The sequence below is a fragment of the Coturnix japonica genome, chromosome 24 (genome assembly GCF_001577835.2).
Source record: "Coturnix japonica isolate 7356 chromosome 24, Coturnix japonica 2.1, whole genome shotgun sequence".
Lineage (NCBI taxonomy): Eukaryota > Metazoa > Chordata > Aves > Galliformes > Phasianidae > Coturnix > Coturnix japonica.
In genome coordinates, this window is record NC_029539.1 from 1,276,318 (window position 1) to 1,299,010 (window position 22,693).

At 50.1% G+C, this 22,693-nt stretch overlaps 1 protein-coding gene and 1 long non-coding RNA gene across 10 annotated transcripts in view; one reads left to right on the plus strand and one right to left on the minus strand.

Moving 5' to 3' along the window:
• Nucleotides 1–564: 564 nt before the first annotated feature.
• ST14 (suppression of tumorigenicity 14) lies at nt 565–22,602 on the plus strand. 6 transcript variants are annotated; one of them, XM_015883927.2, is made up of 20 exons: nt 565–2,212; nt 5,492–5,710; nt 14,919–15,078; nt 15,201–15,328; nt 15,808–15,878; nt 16,117–16,277; nt 16,427–16,462; nt 16,764–17,001; nt 17,139–17,278; nt 17,717–17,814; nt 18,029–18,138; nt 18,377–18,507; nt 18,662–18,766; nt 18,901–19,008; nt 19,168–19,281; nt 19,619–19,744; nt 20,048–20,234; nt 20,591–20,865; nt 20,951–21,087; nt 21,384–22,602. In XM_015883927.2, the coding sequence occupies exons 3-20, from the start codon at nt 14,922–14,924 to the stop codon at nt 21,543–21,545; spliced, it is 2,484 nt and encodes an 827-aa protein (XP_015739413.1). In that variant the 5' UTR covers nt 565–2,212; nt 5,492–5,710; nt 14,919–14,921; the 3' UTR covers nt 21,546–22,602. The 6 variants fall into 6 exon arrangements, with proteins under 6 accessions (XP_015739413.1, XP_015739412.1, XP_015739409.1 ...); XM_015883926.2 differs by lacking the exons at nt 565–2,212; nt 5,492–5,710 and adding an exon at nt 5,773–6,027; XM_015883923.2 differs by lacking the exons at nt 565–2,212; nt 5,492–5,710 and adding an exon at nt 8,526–8,654.
• LOC107324171 overlaps nt 6,460–22,693 on the minus strand; it is a 29,544-nt gene continuing 13,310 nt past the window's right edge. For all 4 annotated transcript variants that reach the window (XR_004309593.1, XR_004309595.1, XR_004309594.1 and 1 more), the window contains 2 exons: nt 20,931–22,370; nt 6,460–17,467 (listed from right to left, as the gene is read on the minus strand). This is a non-coding gene — a long non-coding RNA (uncharacterized LOC107324171). The remainder of the gene's footprint in view (nt 17,468–20,930; nt 22,371–22,693) is intronic.

The window sequence follows — 22,693 nt, forward strand, 5'->3', positions numbered from 1 at the left end:
TAAAACATTTAATGCACTATTTATATATAGACTTTTAAAACACCTCTTCCCTATCTCTGGGCTCAAACTTCTCACTGAGCAGATACCACTTCCATGTCAAGTTTGTGTCAAGGGCAGCATTAACAGTCCCCTGGTCAGGATGATTTTTGATGTTAACAAAGTGATCCTGGCCTGCAGTTTGGTTTTTATCTTGAGAATTTTATCCCTTTCTTTGAGTTTTGCACATACTGGAGAAGAGTTCCTTGCTGTCCTGATGTGACCCTGAAGCTTTTCCAGACTAAGATCACAAAGAGTGTTGAGCGAGGAGAAGAATAAGAATGCAGAAAGCCTTACAAATCCCTTTGCCATCTCCTTTCGGTTTTGTACAGCTTGTTGTTTTGTGTACATGATTGTTTAGCTTGCCAAGGGCTAATAGATTGTCCATCTTCCTTTGTGAGATGGTTCCTTCTAAGATGGTTTCTCTTGTCTTTTTTTACACTGTGGTTTGCCCTGAGTTACATAGTACTGAATATAACGTATTCACAGAACCAGGTCTCATCTCTCAGTGCTCTCCTGTGTTAGTAGAACTTCATGGCTCTTGAATATCCCTCAGGAACTGAATTGGGTGTTCTGAATGGAATAGTAACCAGTTTCATGAGCCAAGTATGCCCCGTTCCATGGTATGTTCTGGTATGTTGATTCCACTCTGGTTGAAAAATAACCCTTGAGCTTCTGCAAGTAAAGCGCAGTTGGCTTTATAAGTAACCTATATTTATTTCCACCAAGAGAATATCATGTAATCCTTGCTTATAAGGGCTGAGTCCTACACATTTAAACACACACTAACCTTTATTTCTAACAACAACAGCTTCATTTTATTCAAATCATGGGGAAAATATTTATACCTCAGTGAGACGTTCTCATAACCTGCTGATCTCCTTGGGGTCACTTTCAATGTTCCTTTCTCAAAGCAATCTAACTGATCAGCAGCTGCTCTTCATTTTCCAGCTCTCAGGTAAGTTCACAAACCTCGTCACTTGCTTTTCATATGGCAAAAGTTGAACCACCCCAGAGATGTGTTTTAATGCTGTAGTTGCTGGGCAGCAATCAGCTTAGTTCTATCTGTAACTTAGCTGAGTCATTATTATGTGGGTAGCTTAGATGTGCTGTAAATCAAATAGCATCTATAGTGCCACACTGGTCCATTCAATGGTAGCAAAGTACATCCAAGTGCAGCAGTGGGAATTCACCTTTTGCCACCAGCAGAGTGGTTAAACATTAAGGCTGTGCTCTGCTCTTTAATAACACAGAGAAGTACTACTCTTACTTGTTTAGTTTGCACAGTGAGGTTCTCCTTGGAGCCTGGTTCAGTTGCTTGTACAATAAACTGAGCTGGACAGCTGGTGTGTGCTGCAATTTGACATCTATTAACTTTGTGTTTCCAGCCCCACTGAGCTACTGACCTGCTTTGGGGTGGCACTGCTGGATCACATGGAACTTACATGGTTGTTTAATTGAAGTTCTGTGAACGCATATTGAAATACAGGCTCATTTTGGCAAGCTGTTAATGTTGCTTCTCCCACTGTGCCTCTTGGTGTCCAGTCCTGCTATTATACAATAAGGAACAAAGTATTTAAACTCAAATCCTTCTGACTCCATTTAGTTTTATTGTTCATTTGCTGTCAGAGCTCTTAGAGTTTTATTTTTCCCCAGACCAGTGCCAACATTTTGCCTTTCAAATGAAGTCTGGCAGGATTCCTGTCTGTGGATGGAGATGGAGCACTGCAGTTCCCATCCGTGTTTTAGGGGAGTCCTGATTTCGGTTGTAAATGCTATCAGAAGTTTGAGCATGGATTGATTTTGTATGGTATCAAGGGCTAATAAGGTAAAAGTAAAAGGTAAGGTAGAAGTTCTAAGAGCCAATTTGTTGGCTTCCATTGAGAGGTATCCACCAAACTGACTTGATAAGCCTTACATCTGTCAAGTTGCCTTTTCTCACCGTCCTCCAGTTTGTAAGACATGGAGCAAATTAACATCACCAAGCTCCTGGATGGAGAATCGTGCTGGTCTTTAATAGCCCCGGGACCAGATGCTTTTGCATCCACACTTCCAGCAGGAGGTATCACCACATGCAGGAGGGTGCAGACCTGAAGGTGACACTGCTGATGTGTATAGAGCCAACCAGGACCTGGAAGCAAACACCTGGAAAGATGCTGGCGTTGTTTGCAACTGGGTAAGTGCCTTTCATGCTTTGATGTGTCATTGTGAATGAATGTTCGGCAATGGGAAAATGTTTGTCCCTGGGGAAGCAGCGGTTAGTTGGCATTTATGAGACAGATGGAAAACACTGCGTACAAAAATTAAGCTTGATTACTGTAAGTGTGCTGAGGACTTTTTGACTGCCTAAGCACTGCACTGCCTGGAGGCCTGTGGTGGGAACTGCTTTCTTCCCTTGTGTCCTCAATTATACAGTGAAAATCTGAGCATGGGCAGAGAGCAAAAAGTCACTGCAACTTTATGAACTGCTGGCCTCTCTTTGCACAGCCTGGTGTAAGGAAATGGCTTCAGTTTTCATAGCTGGGGTGGAATGAGTGTGTGTAGTTCAGATGAAGAGCAGTGGGTTGGTAAGCTGTTGTATTGTGCTTTGCTTTTAGCAGTGCTGTAATGAAAGAGCACTTACAACGTAGGTTGTCGTGTAATAGCATATAGGGCTGTCTTAAAGCTGGTGAGAAGCAGAGAGGGGCTGTTATCTTTTCAGTGTATAACGGAGCTGCACCGAGAAATCTTTGGAAGATTTAGGGTTTAAATCTAAACCCCTTTAGAGGTTTAAATCTTAAACCCCTTTAGGGTTTAAATCTTAAACCCCTTTTGGGTTTAAATCTTAAACCCCTTTAGGGTTGCCCTGAGCAAATAGACCTCACCAAAGCCCTGTTTGTTAAAGATTCACAGTAAAGCATCCACCTCTCCTGATTCAGTGCAGTGCAAAAGGAGAATAATTGCCTGTATTCATTCTGTAATTGCTGCTGTGCAGACAAAAATATATGTTAGTGTAGCTGAATCACAACCTCTGGTGTGAGGGAGGGACAGCACTGAAAAGTTAAACAGAGAATTACAGGAATGATCCAAGCTACTGATCAATAGCATTGCTAAAGGAGGCTGTCACACAGGAGGATCACCTGCATTGTATATATTTATATGTATATATGCACACATAGAGAAAAGATATATATATAATAAAGCTACTGCTAGGGATACATACCTCCATGCTAGGAGCATCCTCACCCCCAGTCCTGTCAGTCAGCAGGTCACTACAGTAAAGTTCCTTCTCTCCTTGGTGCTGTGTGGTTCAGGCTGATGGCAAACAGCTGCAGCTTTCCACTGTGTTCCCTGCCTGCACCAGGCTCCATGCAGGGGCAGCCTGAGCTCTTCCGACTTATGCAGGACAGAGCTCAGTGCCAACCAGTGGTCACAGAAACACCAGTGAGTTGGTATCTCACCTTTGTCAGTCCAAGTCACACACAGAACAAGACAGAGCTGAGGGTGAGGATTACTTCTGCTCTTACACAATGGGTGCATTATTCCTTAAGTCAGGTGTGGTCGCCCTTTTGGCTGCATGACTTAGGTGGAAATGCTGAGATAAGTGGTTCTTTGGTAGCCAGATACTCAGTACGGTCTCAATTAACTTCCAAAAGCCATTGGGAAGTGCTGTAGCTTTTCAGAAACAAAGTGGCAGGATTCTGGATGTCAGAACTTCTAATGGGAATGCCTGCATTTGAAAGCAAAAGCGTAGCAAAATAATCTATCATTATAGAAAGGGACAGGCTACAACTTCAGCCCAACCAAGTTGAAGCCCTCTAGTTAAACACAATGTTCTGGATGAGGTGCCTCTATCTGGAGCTTTATCACGTGTCAGGATAAGGGATAGAAGCTCTTCCTTCACCATCCTTACCTCTGGAACTCGTAACAAGATGGTTTTTCTATTCTTCTATAGTGTAGAAATGGTTTGTGTGTGCTCAGCACTGATTTCCAGTTCCTGCTGAGCTTGGAGGGCTGCAGCTTTCTTGTTCTTCCATGTCAAAGGTCCCAAAATTAAAGGATTAGCTTCAGGTTTTGGAAGTGAATGTGTTCTTCCCAGTCTGCCCACATTAATATCCTTGTTGTTCTTCTGCTCCTGCGTTGGGAAGGTGGCCTTAATGCTAGAACAGATTGTCCTGGGAGGAGGGCAGGCAGACAAACGTTGTGCGTAGTCATCTTTTGAGGTGGAGGATGGATTAGAGCAGGGCTGCAAGGCTGATCTAACCAGCGAGGTGTTGCATCCAGCGCGATGCCTCATCCTGGAGAGTACAAGCAGCATCTTGGGAGAGCGTGTCTTACCTCTCACCTTTGGCAGACTGAACTCTGGCTGAGTTCATGCTGGATTTCCTGCCTTTAGGGTGGGCCTGTTGATATTACAGCCCTGCTGTGCGGCACATCCCTCAGCAGCAAAGTGAGGGAAATAAGGGGAATCAATGGAAAATCAAAGTTGTGCTTTTGTTGTTGTTGTGAGCAGCTGAGGTAATGCCACACCACGTCTGATCTTTTGTTTTCCATAGGAAATAAGGAGGCAAAGCAGGTAAGCACAGGTTAGACCTACTTGTCTGTAGTAAAGCAAAGAGGGGGCAGGTGATCCCAAAGCATTGTCTGCATCTCACTCAGTTCTTGCTCACTTACAGGCAGACGGGACCTTAACTGACTTTGAATCTTGGGTGTGCCCAAGCAAACATCTGTGTTTCAAAACACACAGTGCCAGAAACCTGGCGTTCAAGCCCGTCCACTCTATTACACTCACAGCTTGGCAAACACTGCTGCTACTGATTCAGAGCTCACCAGAAGTGGTTCTGCTTTCACAAGCCGTGGAAGTCCTCAAGAAAGGCCTAGTGAGCTGTAGAGCCCTGGCAGCCAAATTACATCCTGCAGTGTATTTCATAGCCATGTCCCATGTTTTGTAGCTGTCAGATGGGTGGTAAAGAAGAAATGACCCTCCTTTATCTTGAATGTGTGTCTCTGAGTTGTCTGTGTTGTGCTGGAGAGCTGTGGGTGGGTTTTATTGCAGGCTGGTTGCATCCCGTCACATCCCTTGCTTGCTGCTCGTGCCTGTACCTTCCACAGGATGGAGCTGGTCTCTTGTTCCAGCTATCACGAACTCAGGAGAGTTCTGTAATGAATGAGCACTCATTTATCTAAGTGCTAAAGCAGGTGGAAGTGGCTGGTGGTACTGATGTGAGGGGCTAAGCTGCCTCTGGTCCCTGCCAAAGCTGTTTTGGAAGCAGGACTTTCAGCTTCTGACAGAAGCATTAGAGATCAAAGGGGATGTTCCCATCCAAATTAAGCAGAAATCCCCCAAAAGCTTTCTGATAAGTGGTTCTGCATCTCAGCTTGGCCTTCATGGCATCATGCAGACAACTGAGGGCAACTTGCTGCGCTTTACAGGTCCCGTTCTCCAAAGTCAGTAACTATTCTCCTTGCATTACAGGTGGAGAGACTGAATCATGCTGAGACAACCTACAGGAAGAGCTGTCCCTGTGGAAGTGTCATTTATAGGGTACCCAATGTTCACCAGGACATCACACTGCTGGAGCCAGGGGCTGCCGGTTCAGCTGGAAACCACAGTGCTTCTGGATGACGTTTTCCTCTCCTCCCACTGAATCAGCCTTTTATTTACCCATTGGAATGCAAAGTAACAGGACACCCTGTGAGTTTTATCTCTCTCCCCATCTTTTGTATCGCTGTCTAAGTTGCCAGACCGGATTGGAAGTTGGAGCTGCAGACATGTGGGGTGGTTTCAGGGTTGTCTGGCAGGAATCTGGGTGGGAGGGAACTGTTGGTGACATTTGAATTTGGGAGTCACAGTGAGAACAGAAGGAAAACCCTTTGTCACTGACTGTGAATCCAGCCCTTTGCCGCTGTGGCTATGTGGATGGATGGTGCTTCTTTGTGGAGTTAGGATTACTGGGAACTGCCTCCACCAGAAGACGTTTCCCCTGCAGGCAGCCTGCCTTCGCTCCTTGTGTAAGCAGATACCTTTAACTCTTTTCCCTTCGTGGCATTAACAGGGCTGGGAGCTGATGTGAAAGTATTGTTTGGTCAGTTGGTGTTTGCTGCTCCAGCAGCTCATCCCTGTCTCCTTTGGGGCTCTCCTGGGGTAGAGCTTACTGTGGTTTAGCTCTTGGAACTCATCTACAATAATAACAAAGGCGGACTTGTTGCTCAAAGTTTCGGTTGTACCTAAAGCCAGCAATCTCCTTCTTCCTAAAGGTGCTTTAAACCTCAGCTTTCTGCTCTCATGCTGCTGTTGTGGCCATACAGATACAAAGAGAGGAGGTTAGGTGGAAGAGGTGGCAGCCTTTATTGAATGGACTGCTGTAAGTGGGCAGCAAATGGAGGCTTTGTTTATTGCTGACTGCTACCATTGCAAGTGAGTAATTTGCTTGATCCTTCTGCTTTAATTACATCTTTCTTAATAGTGGAGATGGACTTGCTGAGTTCAGCATCCTTCAGTCAGACCAGAGAGACACGTGGCACGTTTGCTGGTGCAAAAGCACGTGTTGTATGCTTATTGAGAATGGTGCTTTGATGTTTTGGGTCTGTACAGTGGTCAGAAGGAGCGGGACATCATCTTACCGTGGCAACTTAGCCATTATTGCAACAGCCACTAAGTAAATCACCATGCTCTGGCAGCAAAGAAAAGGGAATCCTATCATTTAAGGCTGTGAACTGACTGCCTTCCAGCTACGTAATGTTTTATATTCAGCACATGGATTGCTTTCTTGTTTTCCCAGCAATGATTGTATCTCCTTTTTCAAAGAGCCAACTGGGCTAATGAATTCAATGACAGTGGCTTGAATGACGGGAAGCACTGAGCATTTGCAGCTCTGCGTGAACCCAAGAGCTGTGGATCTTTGCAAGGGACACTTTGGGTCTCAAAGAGTGAGACTGCCCTCATTAGCCACATCCCAGAGCACAGCATTTTCTTGGCACCTGCCTGGAGGAGATGAATTGATATGCAGGAAAGGAGGATGAATTTGCAGAGACAAAGAGCAGTGGTTCAGCTTGGAGTAGCTGTTTTGTACACACGCTGTTTTACTGGGGTTTAAATCAGATTGGAGCAGCTGCAGTCAACCAGGGAGGGAAAGGCTGTAAAACTGGAGTGCTGGGAAGGGCTGGGCATCAAGAGAGAGCTCAGAGCAGCTCCTGACATCAGCCAGCCGTGTGGTTTCATCGGGCTGACTAACAAAGCCACCTTTTGAATGGGGATACCTTAAATCTGGAGATAGTTCCTGCCCTGTGGTGCTCAATGTGATTCCGGTAGCTGACCAGGGAGCCAGGAAAGCAGTAGCAGGAGCATCTCTATAGGAGCAAAGGGGTTAAGTATTTCACCCAGGGAGAAAACAGCAGGTTCAGAGAGCAAACATCATCTCTTTATCCCCAGGGAGACACCTGCAAAAGGGACAGGAAGCTCACGCTCTGCAGGGGCCATTTTAGAGCAAGGGCAAACAAAGGTAACCCAGCTCACATCTCCCTGCGGCGCTGTGAATCAGCTTCTGTTACAGCAAAGCAGAGAGGTGGGAGTGTTCAGGTATGGAAAGAGTTCAGTTTCAGGGCTGGAGGCAGTTGATTTAAAGGAAGACCTGCTCAGAATGTGGCTTTTGGAGGGGTGCATTGCCTGGAGGCATAGACTGTGACATGTAACGTGGAGAAGGAAAGAACTATTTCAAGGAAGGTGGTGGTGTGTGATGTTGAATGTAGGAACCCTAGAAATTACTGTCATTAGGGGCATCTTCCCAGGAAGAGGGGAATGATGGGGTAAAACTGTGTTAGGAGTGTAGATCCCTGTGATGCACTGCCCGAATCTTGCAGTGTGCAATGTGGATATAGTGTGGTTTCTGCTGTGTCTTGTGTCATTTTGCATCTGTTTCCCTCTGGCTGGAGGATGATTAATTGAAGAGACTTTAAGGGCCATCTGTGCTGTTACTTGAGGGATCCAAATATGGGTACAGGAGGGATGGAAAGGCTGCAGTGCTATTTGAGGAGTCAGGGTTGGGTACATGATGGACAGATCATGGCTGTCCATGGATGTGAGTGAAGGTTCTGGCTGGACAGAGGAGCTGCGTTGTTACTTGAGGGATCTGTGTCGGGGTATGTGTTGGACAGAGGAGACGTGCTGCTGGTTGGAGGTACCTGAGCTGGGGTCCGTGTGTTGGAGGCATCAGGGTTTGGCTACCAGATGGACAGAGGAACTTTGCTGCTATCTCAGTGATCTGAATGGGGGCACAGAGGGTGCCCTTAAGGACACGTTGTGCTCGGGCGGGTCCGTGGTGCAGCCCAGGTTCCTACAGTCCGGCTGTTGTCACCTCATCGCGCTTCACCCCAGGACGCATCGTTGCCGGCGACTCCATCGGCCCGACGGGGCGCACACCCGGCACCAACCCGCACCCCCAGCCGCTCCTTTCACCCCTTCCCCGACCCGCTCGGCTCCCGGGCCGCTTCCTGCTTCCCGTCCCGCACCTGCCGGAGGGGCTGGACCGGAGGAGGGACCGCGTTGCGCCGCGCTATGGCGGCCTGAGCCGGCGGCGCTGGGGATGGAGCGGGGCAGCACGGTGCCCGGCGGCGGCATGAAGTACACGGCCAGGCTGCAGGTGAGCACGGCGGGGCTGCGGCAGCAACGGAGGGGAATGAATTGTTGTGATTTTCAGCTTAAAGTGCTCCACGGTGACATAGGTGGGAGCGCGGAGTTGCGCTGCTGGGTTCGGGTTGCTGAGCTTCGTCGTTCGCTCCGACGGCCGCGAGAGCTGTGCGGCTTTGCTCATTAAGCTTTGGGTTACCTGCGTGTTTTTAAAGCCAAGCAGCGGTGAGCTGCGCGTTTTCTTGCCCCCTGCTTGGTGTTTTGGACCTGTCACCTGGTGGCTGGTTGCTGGAGCGCTGAGGAGGAAGCTGACCCACAGCAAGAGAAACAGGTCACCCTGCTTCCAGCCCTGAGTGTGCAACACAGCGCAGGGAGAGTCTGCAGTGGGATGGGTGAGGTCCTCTGTCCCCATGAAGGCTTGTGCCAAGCGGTTGTTCTACAGGAAAAAGGGTATTAGGGATCATTGCTGCTGTGCTGGGACAGGGTGAGAGCTGATGGGCTCAGGTTGTGCCAGGGGAAGTGCAGGTTGGATATTAGGAGCAGCTTCATCCCCAGTGAGCGGTGCTGCACTGCTCAGCTGTCCGGGGGGGTCAGCATCCCTATGGGGATGTGGCACTAGAGGGATGTAGGGGATGGGGTTGAGGTTGGGGGTCTCAGAGGTCTTTTCCAATCTGAGTGGTCGTTTGGCAGCTGTGGGTTTTGTACATCTGCACATCAGGGCTGGATGCTCGAACCAACCCGCTCATGCTGCCAGGATCAGGGACGTGCCATGTCCTTCCCTGCAGTCTGAGCACAAGAGCTGACGTGCACTGCGAGGTCTCTCCTTGCAGATGGACACTTTGAGGGGTTTGTTTCTGGTGGTTTGACTGCTGCTGGGCTTGGTGGACCTGCAAACATGGCGGTGGGGCACACGGGAGTGTTGTGCAACGACTGTGCTTTGTGCTGTGAGATTTGCAGCCCGTGGGTGCAGTGCATGGGGAAGCTAATCCTCATCCTTAGAAAGGTGCAGTGCCGGTGGCTGCTGGGTGAGCTGCTGCTGCTGCTGGGGCCAGTTCTGCTGCTCTTCTTGCCAAAGGCAAAAACGGATAAGGAAAGTACAGAGAGAAAGAGGCTGAGGTTGATCGAGAGTGCGGAAGACCTTTGCTCTGTAAACAAAAGATCACTGTAAAACTATTGAGGGAACAGGGAGAGCGGTATTGAGGGCCGGACTGGGGAACGTATGGGACCAAAGGTTCTCACCTCACCATTTCCAACCAGCCTTGCAGTCTCACCTTACAGGAGCCGTGCTGTGATATCTGGGCAATGGGCTCACACGGAAGAGAGAGAAGTTACTGCAGCGGCTGAGAAAGGGTGGATTTGCTGATAGAAGGCTTTGCTTGGTTGGAGGTTCTGGTATTTCCCCTGCTGCTGACCCCAAGTACTGAAATATCTTGGCCCAGCTCCACCTCAAGGACTGGAAGAGCCAGTAAAGACTGTGGGCGAAACATAATGATGAGCTTAGGATGCTTCACTGAGGTCTGGAGCAGAGCTGGGGGTGTTCTTGTTGTTCAGACAGTGCTGTGCACCAGGCAGGTTTAAATCAGCTATTTACAGCTGTGGAATGCTTCTCTTCTGGGCTTTGGAAATAGGGGAGGAACTACAAGACTCAGAACTATCCGTCAGGCCTCTGAGATGACTTCAATTCCCAGCTCTGCCCAAGGCTGACAGTCATACATGGAAAAGAATCTGCTCCAGCAGAAACACAAATAGATGTGGTCACTCCTCCGAGCCGCGCGTTGCATGACACAGCTGTGCTGATAAGGCTGATGCAGGGTAGCGAGCCAAGCCCGTGCTGTCCTGTGCAAACATTAACTGAGTTTCTTCTGCCATTAACCCAAGGGAATTCGGTTTCTCTGTGACTCAGGGCGGTCACAAGGCAATCGAATGCTATAAAGGCCCGTGTTTGGAATTGCTGTGTGACAGGTATCTCTCACTGTTAAACTTGCCCTCTCTGCCTGGAAGTTGGACGGTCTGGAGGATTCTGCCCCTTATTCCCTTCTTGGTTCAGACGCCATCGTTTTATAGCGCAATTGCCCTTAATAAGGAACTACTGGAGGAAAATAAAGCACTGATAAAGTTTCGACAGTGCTTTACTGCCAATACTGGGGGAATGCAATGTGAATGTGCCTTAATGAAACTTAGCTTGTATGTCGTCTATTTCCATATATTGTTGTTATCAGGAGTTTGCATGAGAATGATCCGTGCAGGTTTTCTTTCTGGAGCAGCGCTGGGGTTCTCAGCAGGGGTTGGTGCAGGAGTTGGTCACAAGTTGTGTAGCTGATATGGCTCAAGTGGCTGGTGGCTGTCGTCCCTCTTGTATTTACTGTGCTGCTCATGTGAGAATTGGTTTGGATTTTATTGAGCAGGTGTGGCTGGCAAAGGGGAGGTGAGAACTGCCTCTTGGCTATGGGGGCTGGGATCTGAAGAGTGTGATGACTTGGCAAGGGTCCGGTAATGATCTGATGTCCCTCCTTCATCTCAGGGGACCTCTCCCACATCCCCTCTGACTTTGCACTGCATCTTCCTGCCTTGGTGTCAGACAGGGAGCCTTAGTGCAGGGATGGAGCAGAGGGAAGGAAAGGGGCTGTGCAGAGCTGCCAGCAGAGCTGGGTGATGCTGTGTTGGTCACACACCTGCTGTTTGCTCCTGTGTGGATCCATGGCAGAGGAGATGGGGCTGGAATGTGGTAGCAGCCAAGGGAAGCAGTTGAATCCCATATCTGTGTTGTGCTGGGCAAACAAATTAACTATCGTTGATAAGAGACAGGTGAAACTCACGGCCAAGAGCCCAGCAGTTGTGTGGGGCAGAGTCCAATGGGGCAGACATGGCCAGCGGGTCAGAGGACGTGGCTGGGAGGGGTGCAGAGCAGCGGGGGCTGTTGGTGTGTGGGCTGTGCTGAGCTGCCCTGCCAGCACTATCAGCCAGCATGAAACCATCCAGGAGGGGTAATGCAGATCCCACGTTGGCCTGCCCTTTGTAAACATCCCACAGCTCCTCTTGCTGGGAAGAGCCACCTCCCGACCTTCCTGGGAGCCCCTGCTGCAATGAATCTCTGCTTTCCAGTAAAGCATCTCCAGTCCTGAGTCTGCCGTGGCAGCTCCCACCCTCCCCTTGTCCCTGCTGCATTTCCTGCTGACAGAATTAGTCACTCCTGCATCTTCTGGTTTGTCCAGTCGGGCCGATTACGGTCACTGTCTAAAAATAAGTTACGTAGCTGTTTTAGTGAGGAGTGGGAAGGTTTGCTGACGTACTGGGAGTCCGTCAATGGGGAGACCTCGCAGTACAAATCTCTGTGCTCTCCTCTCCTGATGCTCCTCAGTCTGTGCTCCAGGAGGAACCGAAGGTGGCACTGGATGCTGCAGCTCCCCATGCTGCAGCCCAGCACTCTGAACAGTTAAAGATTCACCTGCTGGTTGGTTGAGGGCTTTTTAGGTCTTTTTTGGGGGGCAGTTTGGGCTGTTGCTTGCTCTGCCCCATCAGAAAAAGACTGGGATTATTAAACATCCCTAAGGATGTTCTGAGGAAGCCCAGGCTCGTGCTGCTGTACAAACAGCCCCTTCTTGTCACCTGGAGGCTTTTCAGCAGTGAGCTGCAGAGAAAGCAGACTTCTCTCCATGTCCTGGTGTTACAGCTCAGGATAAGCTGCTCCTGTGTGCACGTCCTGCCTCCTCATCAGCGACACACACCTCTCTGACCCTTTCACTCTCTTGGCACGTGACTTTCCTCCCAAGACACTACATGGCAGCAGCACCAGTCAGAAACCTCCGTGCCTACAGAGAGCAACGCAGTGAGCGAGGCCCAGAGTGAGGAGGAGCAAGAGGAAGTAACTGAACCTGTGACTAACGCGGGGAGAATATCAAGGAAGGATTTTCTGTTAAGGTTTAGAGAAGTCATTTCCTTGAGAGGGCTGAGACCAGCGTCTCCTGGGGCATCATGAACAAGGTGAGAGCGGGACGTGCGTTCACATCGCCTCTGATTTATATCTGCCAAGCTGTTGTGGTGAAGGGAATGGTTGGTGTGGGCAAGGGAAATGCACAGCAATGGTCAGCTAAAGGAGATTTAAAAGCAATCATCATTCTCTTGGTTTTACTGTGATCTTTTGGCTCTTTCTTGCTCTTGGTTCCATCTGGTTTCTGCTTGGTGAAGGGGATGTGCAGCACAGTGAGCGTGGAGCAGAGCTGAGCTGTGCCATTCGGACACAGACGTATCTGGTACTAAGGTCAAATAGGTGCTTTCTGTGCTGAGTGTGGGCAGGAAAGATTACTCAGGGGTTGGGACAGAGCCTTGTCTGAGATCTGCCTGGCATGGTCTGGTACATTCTCGTGGTGCTTGGGGAATGCTTCAGATCCTTTGTATTGACAAGGGACTTCTCAGGAATCACCGGTGCTTGCCCAACCTGCAACAGGTTTTCAAAGCATCTTCGTGCATGACAGAGGAGGCTGGGAAACATAATGAGGTTTGTGAGGTGTGAGCATGGGAGGGGATGAGACCTTAAGAGAGAGGGCAGGGACAGAAACCTCTTTATCTCTGGATCCTGGGAAGCCCAGGGAAGCTGCTGCCATGTGAACATCATTAAAGCCCTGGAGGTTGTTCTCTTGCCATGGGCTCCTGCTGATGTTAGAAGTGAATTAAATACTTTCCTTTTGCTAACAACAGCAGCATGTTGGTAATCCTGGAGGCCAGGCCCTGGGAAGGGTTGGCTGTACAATCAGTCCAGCAGTGGGGAAGGGGAGATGCTGATTTGTTTGCTTTGGGAACTGCTGGGAGCCAAGTGGTGCTGTTTGAGTGTTTGAATATGGTTCATCAGACACAAAGTCTTGATTTTGATGGAGGATTTTCTTGGTTTGAGGCATATATTTGTATTCCAGTTCTCTTTGCGTGTTCTCTCTTACAAAGTTTGCTTGGTTTGCATTTTCAAGTTCCCTGTGTGGTGGTGGAAGCTAAACCAGCAGCAGAGCAGTTGCAGTGGGATGGTCCTTGTGGCTTTCTGAGCCTTCTGGGCTGTATCCCCTTCCATAGCACAGCGATGTGTTTGAAAGCAGCAGGTTTGTGCTGGTCAGCATTTTGGGTTGTTGTGTCCTTGCTGTCAGCTGCAGGATGTGCTGAGCTTCCTGTGTGCCCAGCAAGGGCTGCTCTCCCCATGCTGTGGGCACCAGGCAGGTTCCTCTGTCTGTCTGTTTCCAAACTCCTGGTGTGTCTCTTGGCTCTCGGTTACGCCCTCCAGCTTTCGTAAGGAGAGCGTGAGGTCATCCCTCCTCCTTTCTGTACACTGAGCGGGCACACAGGGCAAGCTTGTCTCATCAGCAGAGCAAGGGGATGGGAGGTGGGTTTTCTCTTTCAAGTTGATTCCCTCCCTGGTTGAAGCCTGGGCTGCTGTCGGTACATGGGCAGGGCAAGGAGCTGGGGCAAGAAAGTGAAACCCCAATGCAGCAAGGGCTTGCTGACACTGCTTCCTGCCCTGAGCTTTCATCCTGTGCGTGCAGAGCTGATGCAGAGCTGTGTGCTGTGGCAGAGCCCTTCCCCTCCATGGCCCAGCCCAGTGCAGGGCGGTGATGGTTGTGTGATGGTTGTGTGCTGTTCTTCACTCCTGGGTGAGACCTGCTGGTTGTCTGCCAGCACATTTTGTCCTGAGGGACAGGCTGCTGGTTGGGGGGATTTGTTTGCTGTTCGTCCTTGTGTTGTGTTGCTTCTATAAGGTGTTTGTCCTGAGTGAGAGATCCGGGCAGGAATGTAGGAGTGTTGTGTTGGCCCAGCAAATGTGTATTGTGGTGTGAATGTACAGGGAGGAAGTAGTTTGCCTTCAGTTTCAGGAGCTCTGTTTATAGTGTGCTGTGTCCTGTGGGGTGGCACGTCTGCCTCATAGCAGGTGATTTTCTGTTTGCTTTTTCATCCACCAGAAGGCAGCAATCCCTGAGGTTCTGGGTTTGGGACCTGCCACAGCCATTGTGCTGATCATGGGCTGCCCCAGTGGTTGATCAAACAGCTTGGGTTAGGCCCAGAAGGAAGCATCCGTTTCCTTTTGGGGTGTGAGGAGGAGGCACACATTAGCACTGCTGTCTTTGTAGGATCCTGCTTGGGGTGGCTGTGGGGCTGCTGGCACCAAGGTGTGTGTTGTGCTCTCAGTGATGCCCAAAAGCATCTCTGTGTCTGTAGGTGCCAGACTGCTTTGCAGCTGGATCTCTCCAAACCAAGCTTGGGAAGTGACCTTAATGTTGTCCTGCCTTCTCTCCCCTCACAGGAGATGAACAACCTGGAGGAAGGGGTGGAGTTCCTCCCTGCCATGAACTCCAAGAAGATGGAGAAGCGTGGCCCGAAGCGAAGGGTAGTTGTGGCCATTCTGATCATTGCTTTTCTGCTCATCTCCCTGGTCATTGGCCTCCTGGTTTGGCACTTCAAATGTGAGTGTGATGTTAAGCTAACATGGGGTGGTGGCCCTGGGAACATAACCCTGCTATTGTGGATTTGGAAGAGCTTCATTACCAAGTGTTGCTCACGTGTGACCTTTCTACTAACCTTCCAGACAGGAACGCACCCGTGCACAAAGTCTTCAATGGCCACCTACGAGTTCTGAACTGGGAGTTCATTGATGCCTATGAGAATTCCAGCTCTGCAGACTTCATCATGCTGGCTAAGAAGGTGAAGAGCACGGTGAGCATTTACTTGGATCCCTACTGCTGGGTTTTTATTTCACTTGTGTGGCCATAAAGATCCTACTTGGAGCTTTCTCGCTTCTCTCAACTCTTCCTGCTCATCACGAGTCGTGTGACTCACTTTTAATTGATGTCACAGCTCCAGCCCATTGCCAGGGTGTCTGCCTGCCCTGTGGTCTAGTGTGCCAAGGCAAATCCCAGGCCTGGCATGCAGGGTCAGGGAGGGAAAGCAGCTCTACAGCTGAGCAAGCTTTGGGGCTGGAGATTGAGGCAGGGGCTGGCTGCAGGAGTCTGGACTCTTGTCTCCTTTTAGTTCTCCTTCTCCTGCTCTTTGGCCCCTGCAGATTCCTGCACTCCAAGGATGCTGGTTATGCGTTCTGATTTTCCTCCAGAGGCTTGAAGCTCTGTCTGTCTTTGTCCTTTCCACTCTCCTCGCTTTAAGATGTGCTGATCATTCTTCTTTTAAACTCCTTCTAGGTTGAGGATATCTACAGGAGTCATCCAGATATTGGCCCTTACCATAAGGAGACAGTAATAACTGCATTCAGGTGAGTGTTAGGAGGTGCAGTAAGCCCTATAAACCACAGCAGCTGATGTCTGGCAGCCTGGAAAGGGTCTTCACAGACTGACTGGGGCCTTTGCTGATCTTCAGTTTGCTCAGCTTTCCTATGGTCATCCTCCAAAACGGCTTATCAATTGACTGGCCCCCTCTCTTTTGATACATCAGCCCTTCCATGTCTGTCCTTGCTGTCCTTGCCCTCGCCCCATAACCACCCTTCCTCACAGCGAAGGCAGTGTCATTGCCTACTACTTGTCAGAGTTCATCGTCCCCAAGTACCGCGAGGAGAACCTTGACAGGGCCATGGCAGACAAGCAGAACTTGGTCCAGAGGCTGAACCCACGGCTGCGAAACCCCACGCTGAGGGTGGAGTCCATCGTTGCTTTCCGTGAGTGCTGCATCTCTGTGTGGGGTTGGGGAGGAGAGGGGAGGCTCTGGTGTTTTACCAGGTGTATCCCTTCTTTGGGTGCCCTCAGCTTTGTGTGCAGGGGCTTTTCACAGCTCAAAGGGTGAGAGCGTTTCTCTTTCTTCCTGCAGCTGCCGACCCCAGCATCGCTCAGACTGCACGGGACAGTAAGTACAGTTCTTCAGTCTCATTGTAATGGCTTCTGTGCATCCCTATGTGTCTGCAGGGTGGCAGTTTCCCTTCTGGGGTGAGGAAGGGCCTGAAGGGAGCTGCTTTGCCTGTGGCAGATCTCCATGTGCTGCTCGGAGCTGGTTTGGGGTTGGCTGAACTTGCTGTTATTCTGCAGTGCCTTTCTCAAGGAAGGCAAAACTCCAACACTTCTGCTGTCCTCTGTATACCTGCACCCACAAGAAACATCTCTCCTCCTCCTCATTTGCCCCGATAACTCTTTGCTCTTCTCCTGGGCAGATAGCTGCCTTTTTGCCCTCCACGCCAAGGAAGGGGAGATCACCAGTTTCACCACGCCGGGGTTCCCCAACAGCCCATACCCCAACAATGCGCGCTGCTACTGGGCACTGAGGGCAGATGCCAACTCCATCATCAGCCTGACCTTCAAGACGTTGGACTTGGAGCAGTGCACAGACAGCAGTGACTACATCAAGGTGTATGACTCTCTGAGCCCTGTGGAGCCCCATGCTTTGGTGAGGTGAGTGTCCCCAGGGTTTGGTGCTCCTCCATGGGGTGGCAGGAGAGGGGTTCGTGTTGGGTGGAACTTGTGTCCCTCTGTGCTACTTGAGGCTCACTATGCAGCTCCCTGACAGGATTCTGTTCCTTCCTTTGTAGGCTCTGTGGGAATTATGCCCCTTCATACAACCTGACCTTCCTGTCCTCCCAGAACGTTATGCTCGTCACGTTGATTACCAACAAGGAGGGGAGATTCCCTGGCTTTAAGGCTGAGTTCTTCCAGCTCCCAAAGATGAAAGGTAAGCATTAGACCTTGGCCCGGTTTCCCCCACCTCTCCCTACCACAAGCAGTTAAAGAGGGAAGTGCAGCTGTGGCTGTGGTCAGTTTGCCAGGGATTTTTCCATTGCTTGAAGACATAGAAGCAAAGTCCCATCTTGGCTCTGTGAGTTGCCTTGCCTTCAGCTCTTGGATGCTGTAATGATGTCCCCTGAGGAAGGGAAAATAAGAATTAAGTTGGATTGGGCATGGAGATGGATGTATGCAGGAAGTACCTATTGATTTCCTGAGCTCTTTCCAAGCCCTGGAGCAGGAGCTGCTTTCTGCCAGAGATTAACTTAAATGTGTTAAAGGCTGATGCATTTCCCTCCTTTCCTGCCTCAGCCAGTAGCCACTTTTGTCATGGGAAAGCCACATCTTCAATGTCTAACCTGCTTTTATTCTCCTGCTTCTCTTCCAGTGTGTGGTGGGACTCTGAGAGGAGAGAGTGGCACTTTCACCACTCCCTATTACCCTGCACACTACCCACCAGCCTCAGACTGCACCTGGAACATAGAGGTAAGACACCTTCTCCTCTTAGCCTTAAGTATTCTGTCAAATCAACCTGCCTATGTGGGACAGACTGCAAGTGAGCTTACAGCAGGCTTTTGGGAAGGTATTTCTTCTTCTGCTTGACTTTGTTCCTTTTTCAGTTATCATCTATCCTTATCTCAAACCTTTTCCCATGTAACTCATCCCCATATTTAGTGCCTCTGACTCTTTCCTTTTGCAGGTTCCCTCTAAAAAGAACGTGAAGGTGCGTTTCAATATGTTCTTTGTGCTGGAGCCCGGGGTCCCAGTCAGCTCCTGCACCAAGGACTATGTGCAGATCAACAACACGAGGTAGGTGTCTGACTGTGGCTTTGGCCCTCCAAGTTAGGAGGCTGTGTTCAGTTCTATGGTGTTTGCATCTGGCTCCAACCTCCTGCCAGCTACAGCAAAGTTCAGCTCCTGTGTGTGGCATTGAGGTCCAGCAACTCAGTTCAGACCCTTTGTGTGGTGATGGGGAGATCAGGGATGTAAGAATGGCTCCTTGGTGTCCATCTGTAGTGCTCCAGTGTTGTTTGTTCTCTCCCATCAGGTACTGTGGGGAACGTTCCCAGTTTGTGGTGGCCAGCAGCACCAACAGGATCACAGTGCAGTTCCACTCAGACCGTTCCTACACAGACACTGGGTTCTCTGCTGAGTACCTGTCCTACGACTCCAGCGATCGTGAGTTGAAGCCTGGGGGCCGTGGGTGGGAACTGGAGGTGTTCTGCAGGATAAATAAGTGGATGCTGCAAGGAAGAAGCTCAGAGCACTGGGAAGTACCACAGAGGGGGCAGCTGGAGGGCTCACGTGTTGTTTTGCTTCTCCTCCCTCCCAGCCTGCCCTGGTAAGTTTGCCTGCAGCACTGGCCGCTGCATTGAGAGAAGCATGCGCTGCGATGGCTGGATGGACTGTGTTGATGGCAGTGATGAGCGATCCTGCAGTAAGTGCCCTTCTTCCTTTTGGCTCTTCATTGCAGGGTTGGTTCTGGCAAGCTCAGTGCTGCCAGATCTTCCATGTGTGACCCCATGGATAAGTTGCAGATCTGTCCTCTGATTTCTCTCTGTTCTTTTTCAGCCTGCACCGACCAGCAGTTCAGGTGTCAGAATGGCTGGTGCAAGCCCAAGTTCTGGCTCTGTGACAATGTGGATGACTGCGGTGACAACAGCGATGAGCTGCAATGCAGTGAGTAACTTGGGCTGGGGGTTTGAAAAAGGTGAAAGGGTGATGGAAAGAAGCACCAGTGTTTGTTGTAGCTGCAGAGGCTTTATCTGTTTTAGGGGAGATGGATGCAGACATGCAGGTTTTCTGGGACTGTGAGTGCTTTGCTGTTTCTCTCCCCAGGTTGTGGAAACAACAGCTTCAAGTGCAGCAGTGGGAAGTGCATCCCCAACACACAGAAGTGTGACGGCAAGGACGACTGCGGAGATGGGAGCGACGAGGGCACCTGCAGCAAAGGTGAGGATGGGCTGCGGTGGGGACACTTGAAATGCAGCCTCTTATGGATGTATACTCATAGCTGGGCAGCCTGGAGTGCATTTCTGCCCACAATGGACTAAATCACAAAGACTGAATCTTTGTGGACTAAAAAAACACTCAAGTTTATGATTAGATTTTGATGTGGTTTCCTATAAATGCATGAGGGGAAACCAAAGTAGAACACACTTGTGTTGGGTTTTAATGTGTTTTTAGAACTGATGATTGCTCAAGTATTTCCTGGGGTGTGCAGAAGTGGGGAGGGGCTCCTGAACAGCCCCTGGGACTAACCCTTCTCCCTTTGGCCTTCCCACAACAGCCCAGGCAGCAGTTGCCTGCAAGGAGTACACGTACAAATGCCGCAATGGACTCTGCATCAGCAAACAGAACCCAGAGTGTGATGGGCAGAAGGACTGCGAGGACAATTCTGATGAGGACAACTGCAGTGAGTACCCCAACCAAGGGGAATATGTGGGTTCTGGGCTGCATGTGTGGTGGAGAGAACCCCTGGGCAATAGCTGGGATCTGGCAGTAGCTGTGTCCTTCAGCAGCGTGCCAAGTGCCTGCATTGTCCAGGGTGTTTAGAGAGGGTTTACACACACAGTGCAGGGGTTTGTATGCACATATACTGATTTCAGCCATTTCTGGTGTAGGAGGGGGCACTTCTGCTGTTGTGAGAAAGGAAGAGGGGGTGATGAACAGGAATGGGAGCATCTAATTAATTGTCCTTTCTCTTTCCTCTCCCCAGACTGTGGGACCCGCTCCTACGTTAGGAAATCGCGGATCGTCGGTGGGCAGAACTCGGATGTGGGAGAGTGGCCGTGGCAGGTCAGCCTCCATGCCAAGAGCCAGGGCCACGTCTGCGGAGCCTCGCTCATCTCGGAGACCTGGCTGGTGTCAGCAGCACATTGCTTCCTGCAGATGCAGGGCATCAGGTAGGTGGGAGCTGGGGTGCTGCTTCTGTTAGGGACGCTTTGTGCAGCAGGCAGAGCTCAGGGCTGCCTGGTTTAGCACTGTTAGGGACAGATGGAGTCCACTGTTTGCTTGTTGAGGTGTCACATCAGCACTGTGTGTGTTTGCAGGCACTTTGGTGATTGCTGCTGGGATTTGGGCTGACAGGTTACCCAGCCAGTGGCACTTTCAGCCACTTCCTTGTCTGAATAAGCATAGAAATTTTTAGAGGCACTTGTTAAGGGAACTTTGGAGATAGCAGGCCCAGTTTGTGAGCTGGGATGTCTGCTGGCTTTGCACAGCAGGACCTCACACTGCCTGTACTCTGTGTCTCCTGCAGGTACTCAGACGCCAGCCTGTGGACAGCCTACCTGGGCCTGACCGACCAAAGCAAACGCAACGATGCCAACGTGCAAAAGAAGCAAATCAAGCGCATCATCTCCCACCCCTACTTCAATGACTACACCTACGACTATGATATCGCAGTGATGGAGCTGCAGACCCCTGCCACCTTCTCCTCTGTTGTCCAGCCCATCTGCCTGCCTGATTCCACGCACAACTTCCCTGTGGGCAAAGACCTGTGGGTGACCGGATGGGGAGCGACTACAGAAGGAGGTGAGCACTGGCAGCACATAATGGGGAGAATAAGGGGGCTGCTGCTGAAATGACTTTGTACTTACACAGTTTCTGGTCCTTGCAGGCAGTGGATCCGCCATCTTGCAGAAAGCAGAAATCCGGGTGATCAACCAGACCATCTGCAACCAACTGCTGACCGACCAGCTGACGCAGCGCATGATGTGCGTGGGGGTCCTGACGGGCGGCGTGGACGCGTGCCAGGTGGGCTCAGCACTTTTTTATTCCGGCACACTGACTCACATTTCCACACTTAATAATATGCTGCGCAGCCGCCTGGATCCTTCTGGGTTCACACGGACAAACTAGAACATGCGGCAGCAGCAAAGTGTGTTTATTGATGCATGCTGTGGTCTCATAAATGGATCACCGGGTCAGAGCAGTGCAGCTGCACCCTGCTCACTGTGCCTGAGAGCACTTCAAATTATTTCATTCTAATCTTGGGATTTACTTAAAGCCTTAATGGTTCCATATTTACGGTGTGGTTTGGTTTCATACAGGGTGACTCCGGGGGGCCCCTGGTCAGCGTGGAGGACAGCGGGCGGATGTTCCTGGCTGGCGTTGTGAGCTGGGGTGATGGCTGCGCACAGAGAAACAAGCCTGGAGTGTACAGCCGGCTGACAGCACTGCGGACGTGGGTCAAGGAGCAGACGGGGCTCTAGGGATGGGCTCAACCCTCAGACACAACCATCACCTGCAAAACACCGGGGGGGGGGGGGACAACGCTGGCTCTGAGGCGCTGCCTCCAATTGTGAGCCTCTACCTCACTGCAGCTGAGACTCCCAGCCTTGGGCTGTTGGCTGAGCGCAGCCATTTGTTACTTCACCCTCCCAAACCCCCCCATCTCAGCTTAGGAATTAATTCCTTCCATCCACACATTGATTTTTTGTCCCTCTTTTATGAGTTAAGCAGGTGCAGGTCCCACAGCGAACCTGAATGGACAGTCAGTCAACAGGGAATAATAAAAAAAAAAAAATAATCAAACTTTAAAAAAAAAAAAAAATTAAAAAAAAAAAAAAAGAAAAAACACTTAGTGTTTTTAGAAGCAAGCGGGAGGGAGAGGTTCAGGTTCCATGCTCTCATCATCTATTCTCTCTCATTGCATTAATTCTGTAATCAATTAATTGTCATCTTCTGTCTGGTCTTCAGTGATGAGGGAGGGGATGAAGCTGCTTCTCTCTTCTCCGTGGATCTCAGCTGCTCTGGGTCAGCAATCCTGGGCCCGGCTTCTGTTGGTGCGATGCTGAGGGTTGAAGCAGGGCTGAAACGTGGCCTCAAATGGAGGGAAACCTGGAAAGGCAAAACCCTGCCACAGAGAGCAGGGAGAGAGGAATTACCTTCTCGTTATGCCTCAGGTTGCTCCTTGGAAGCCAGCACCGCCGTTCCCATTGCACTGAGGTGGCTGCGTTGTGCAGGACCCAGCATACAGCAATGAGTTCCTTGCAGGCAGAATCCAGGGGCAGAGAGGGGTGTTCACAGCTTGGCTCCTACGGAAACAAAAGCTGTCAGATCACCCCACTCTTTTTACTGTTTCAAGGAAAAAAAAATGCAATAATGTGACTGCTGAATGTGATTTGGTTTTTCCTGTGTAGCCCAGTCCTGTCCTTAGGAGAACACTCCCAGTGAATTCAGTTCAGTCTTTACCTGTAAATACATCGTTTTGTAAGAGTCTGGATGAAATGAAAATGCCCTAATAATAAACTGGGATATTTTATAGTACGTGGTCTGGGTGGTTCTTCATGGGCTTCTGTGCAAGCCCAACTCATTTCCATGTGAGCAGCCATCCAAGGAGGGGGCTGAGCATCACAAA

Coding starts and splice junctions, on each gene's coding strand:
- ST14 (XM_015883923.2), top strand. CDS start 8,598: ATGGAGCGGGGCAGCACGGTGCCCGGCGGCGGCATGAAGTACACGGCC. Junction 15,079..15,200: donor CCTGGTTTGGCACTTCAAAT/GTGAGTGTGATG, acceptor CTAACCTTCCAG/ACAGGAACGCACCCGTGCAC. Junction 16,278..16,426: donor GGAGTCCATCGTTGCTTTCC/GTGAGTGCTGCA, acceptor TTCTTCCTGCAG/CTGCCGACCCCAGCATCGCT.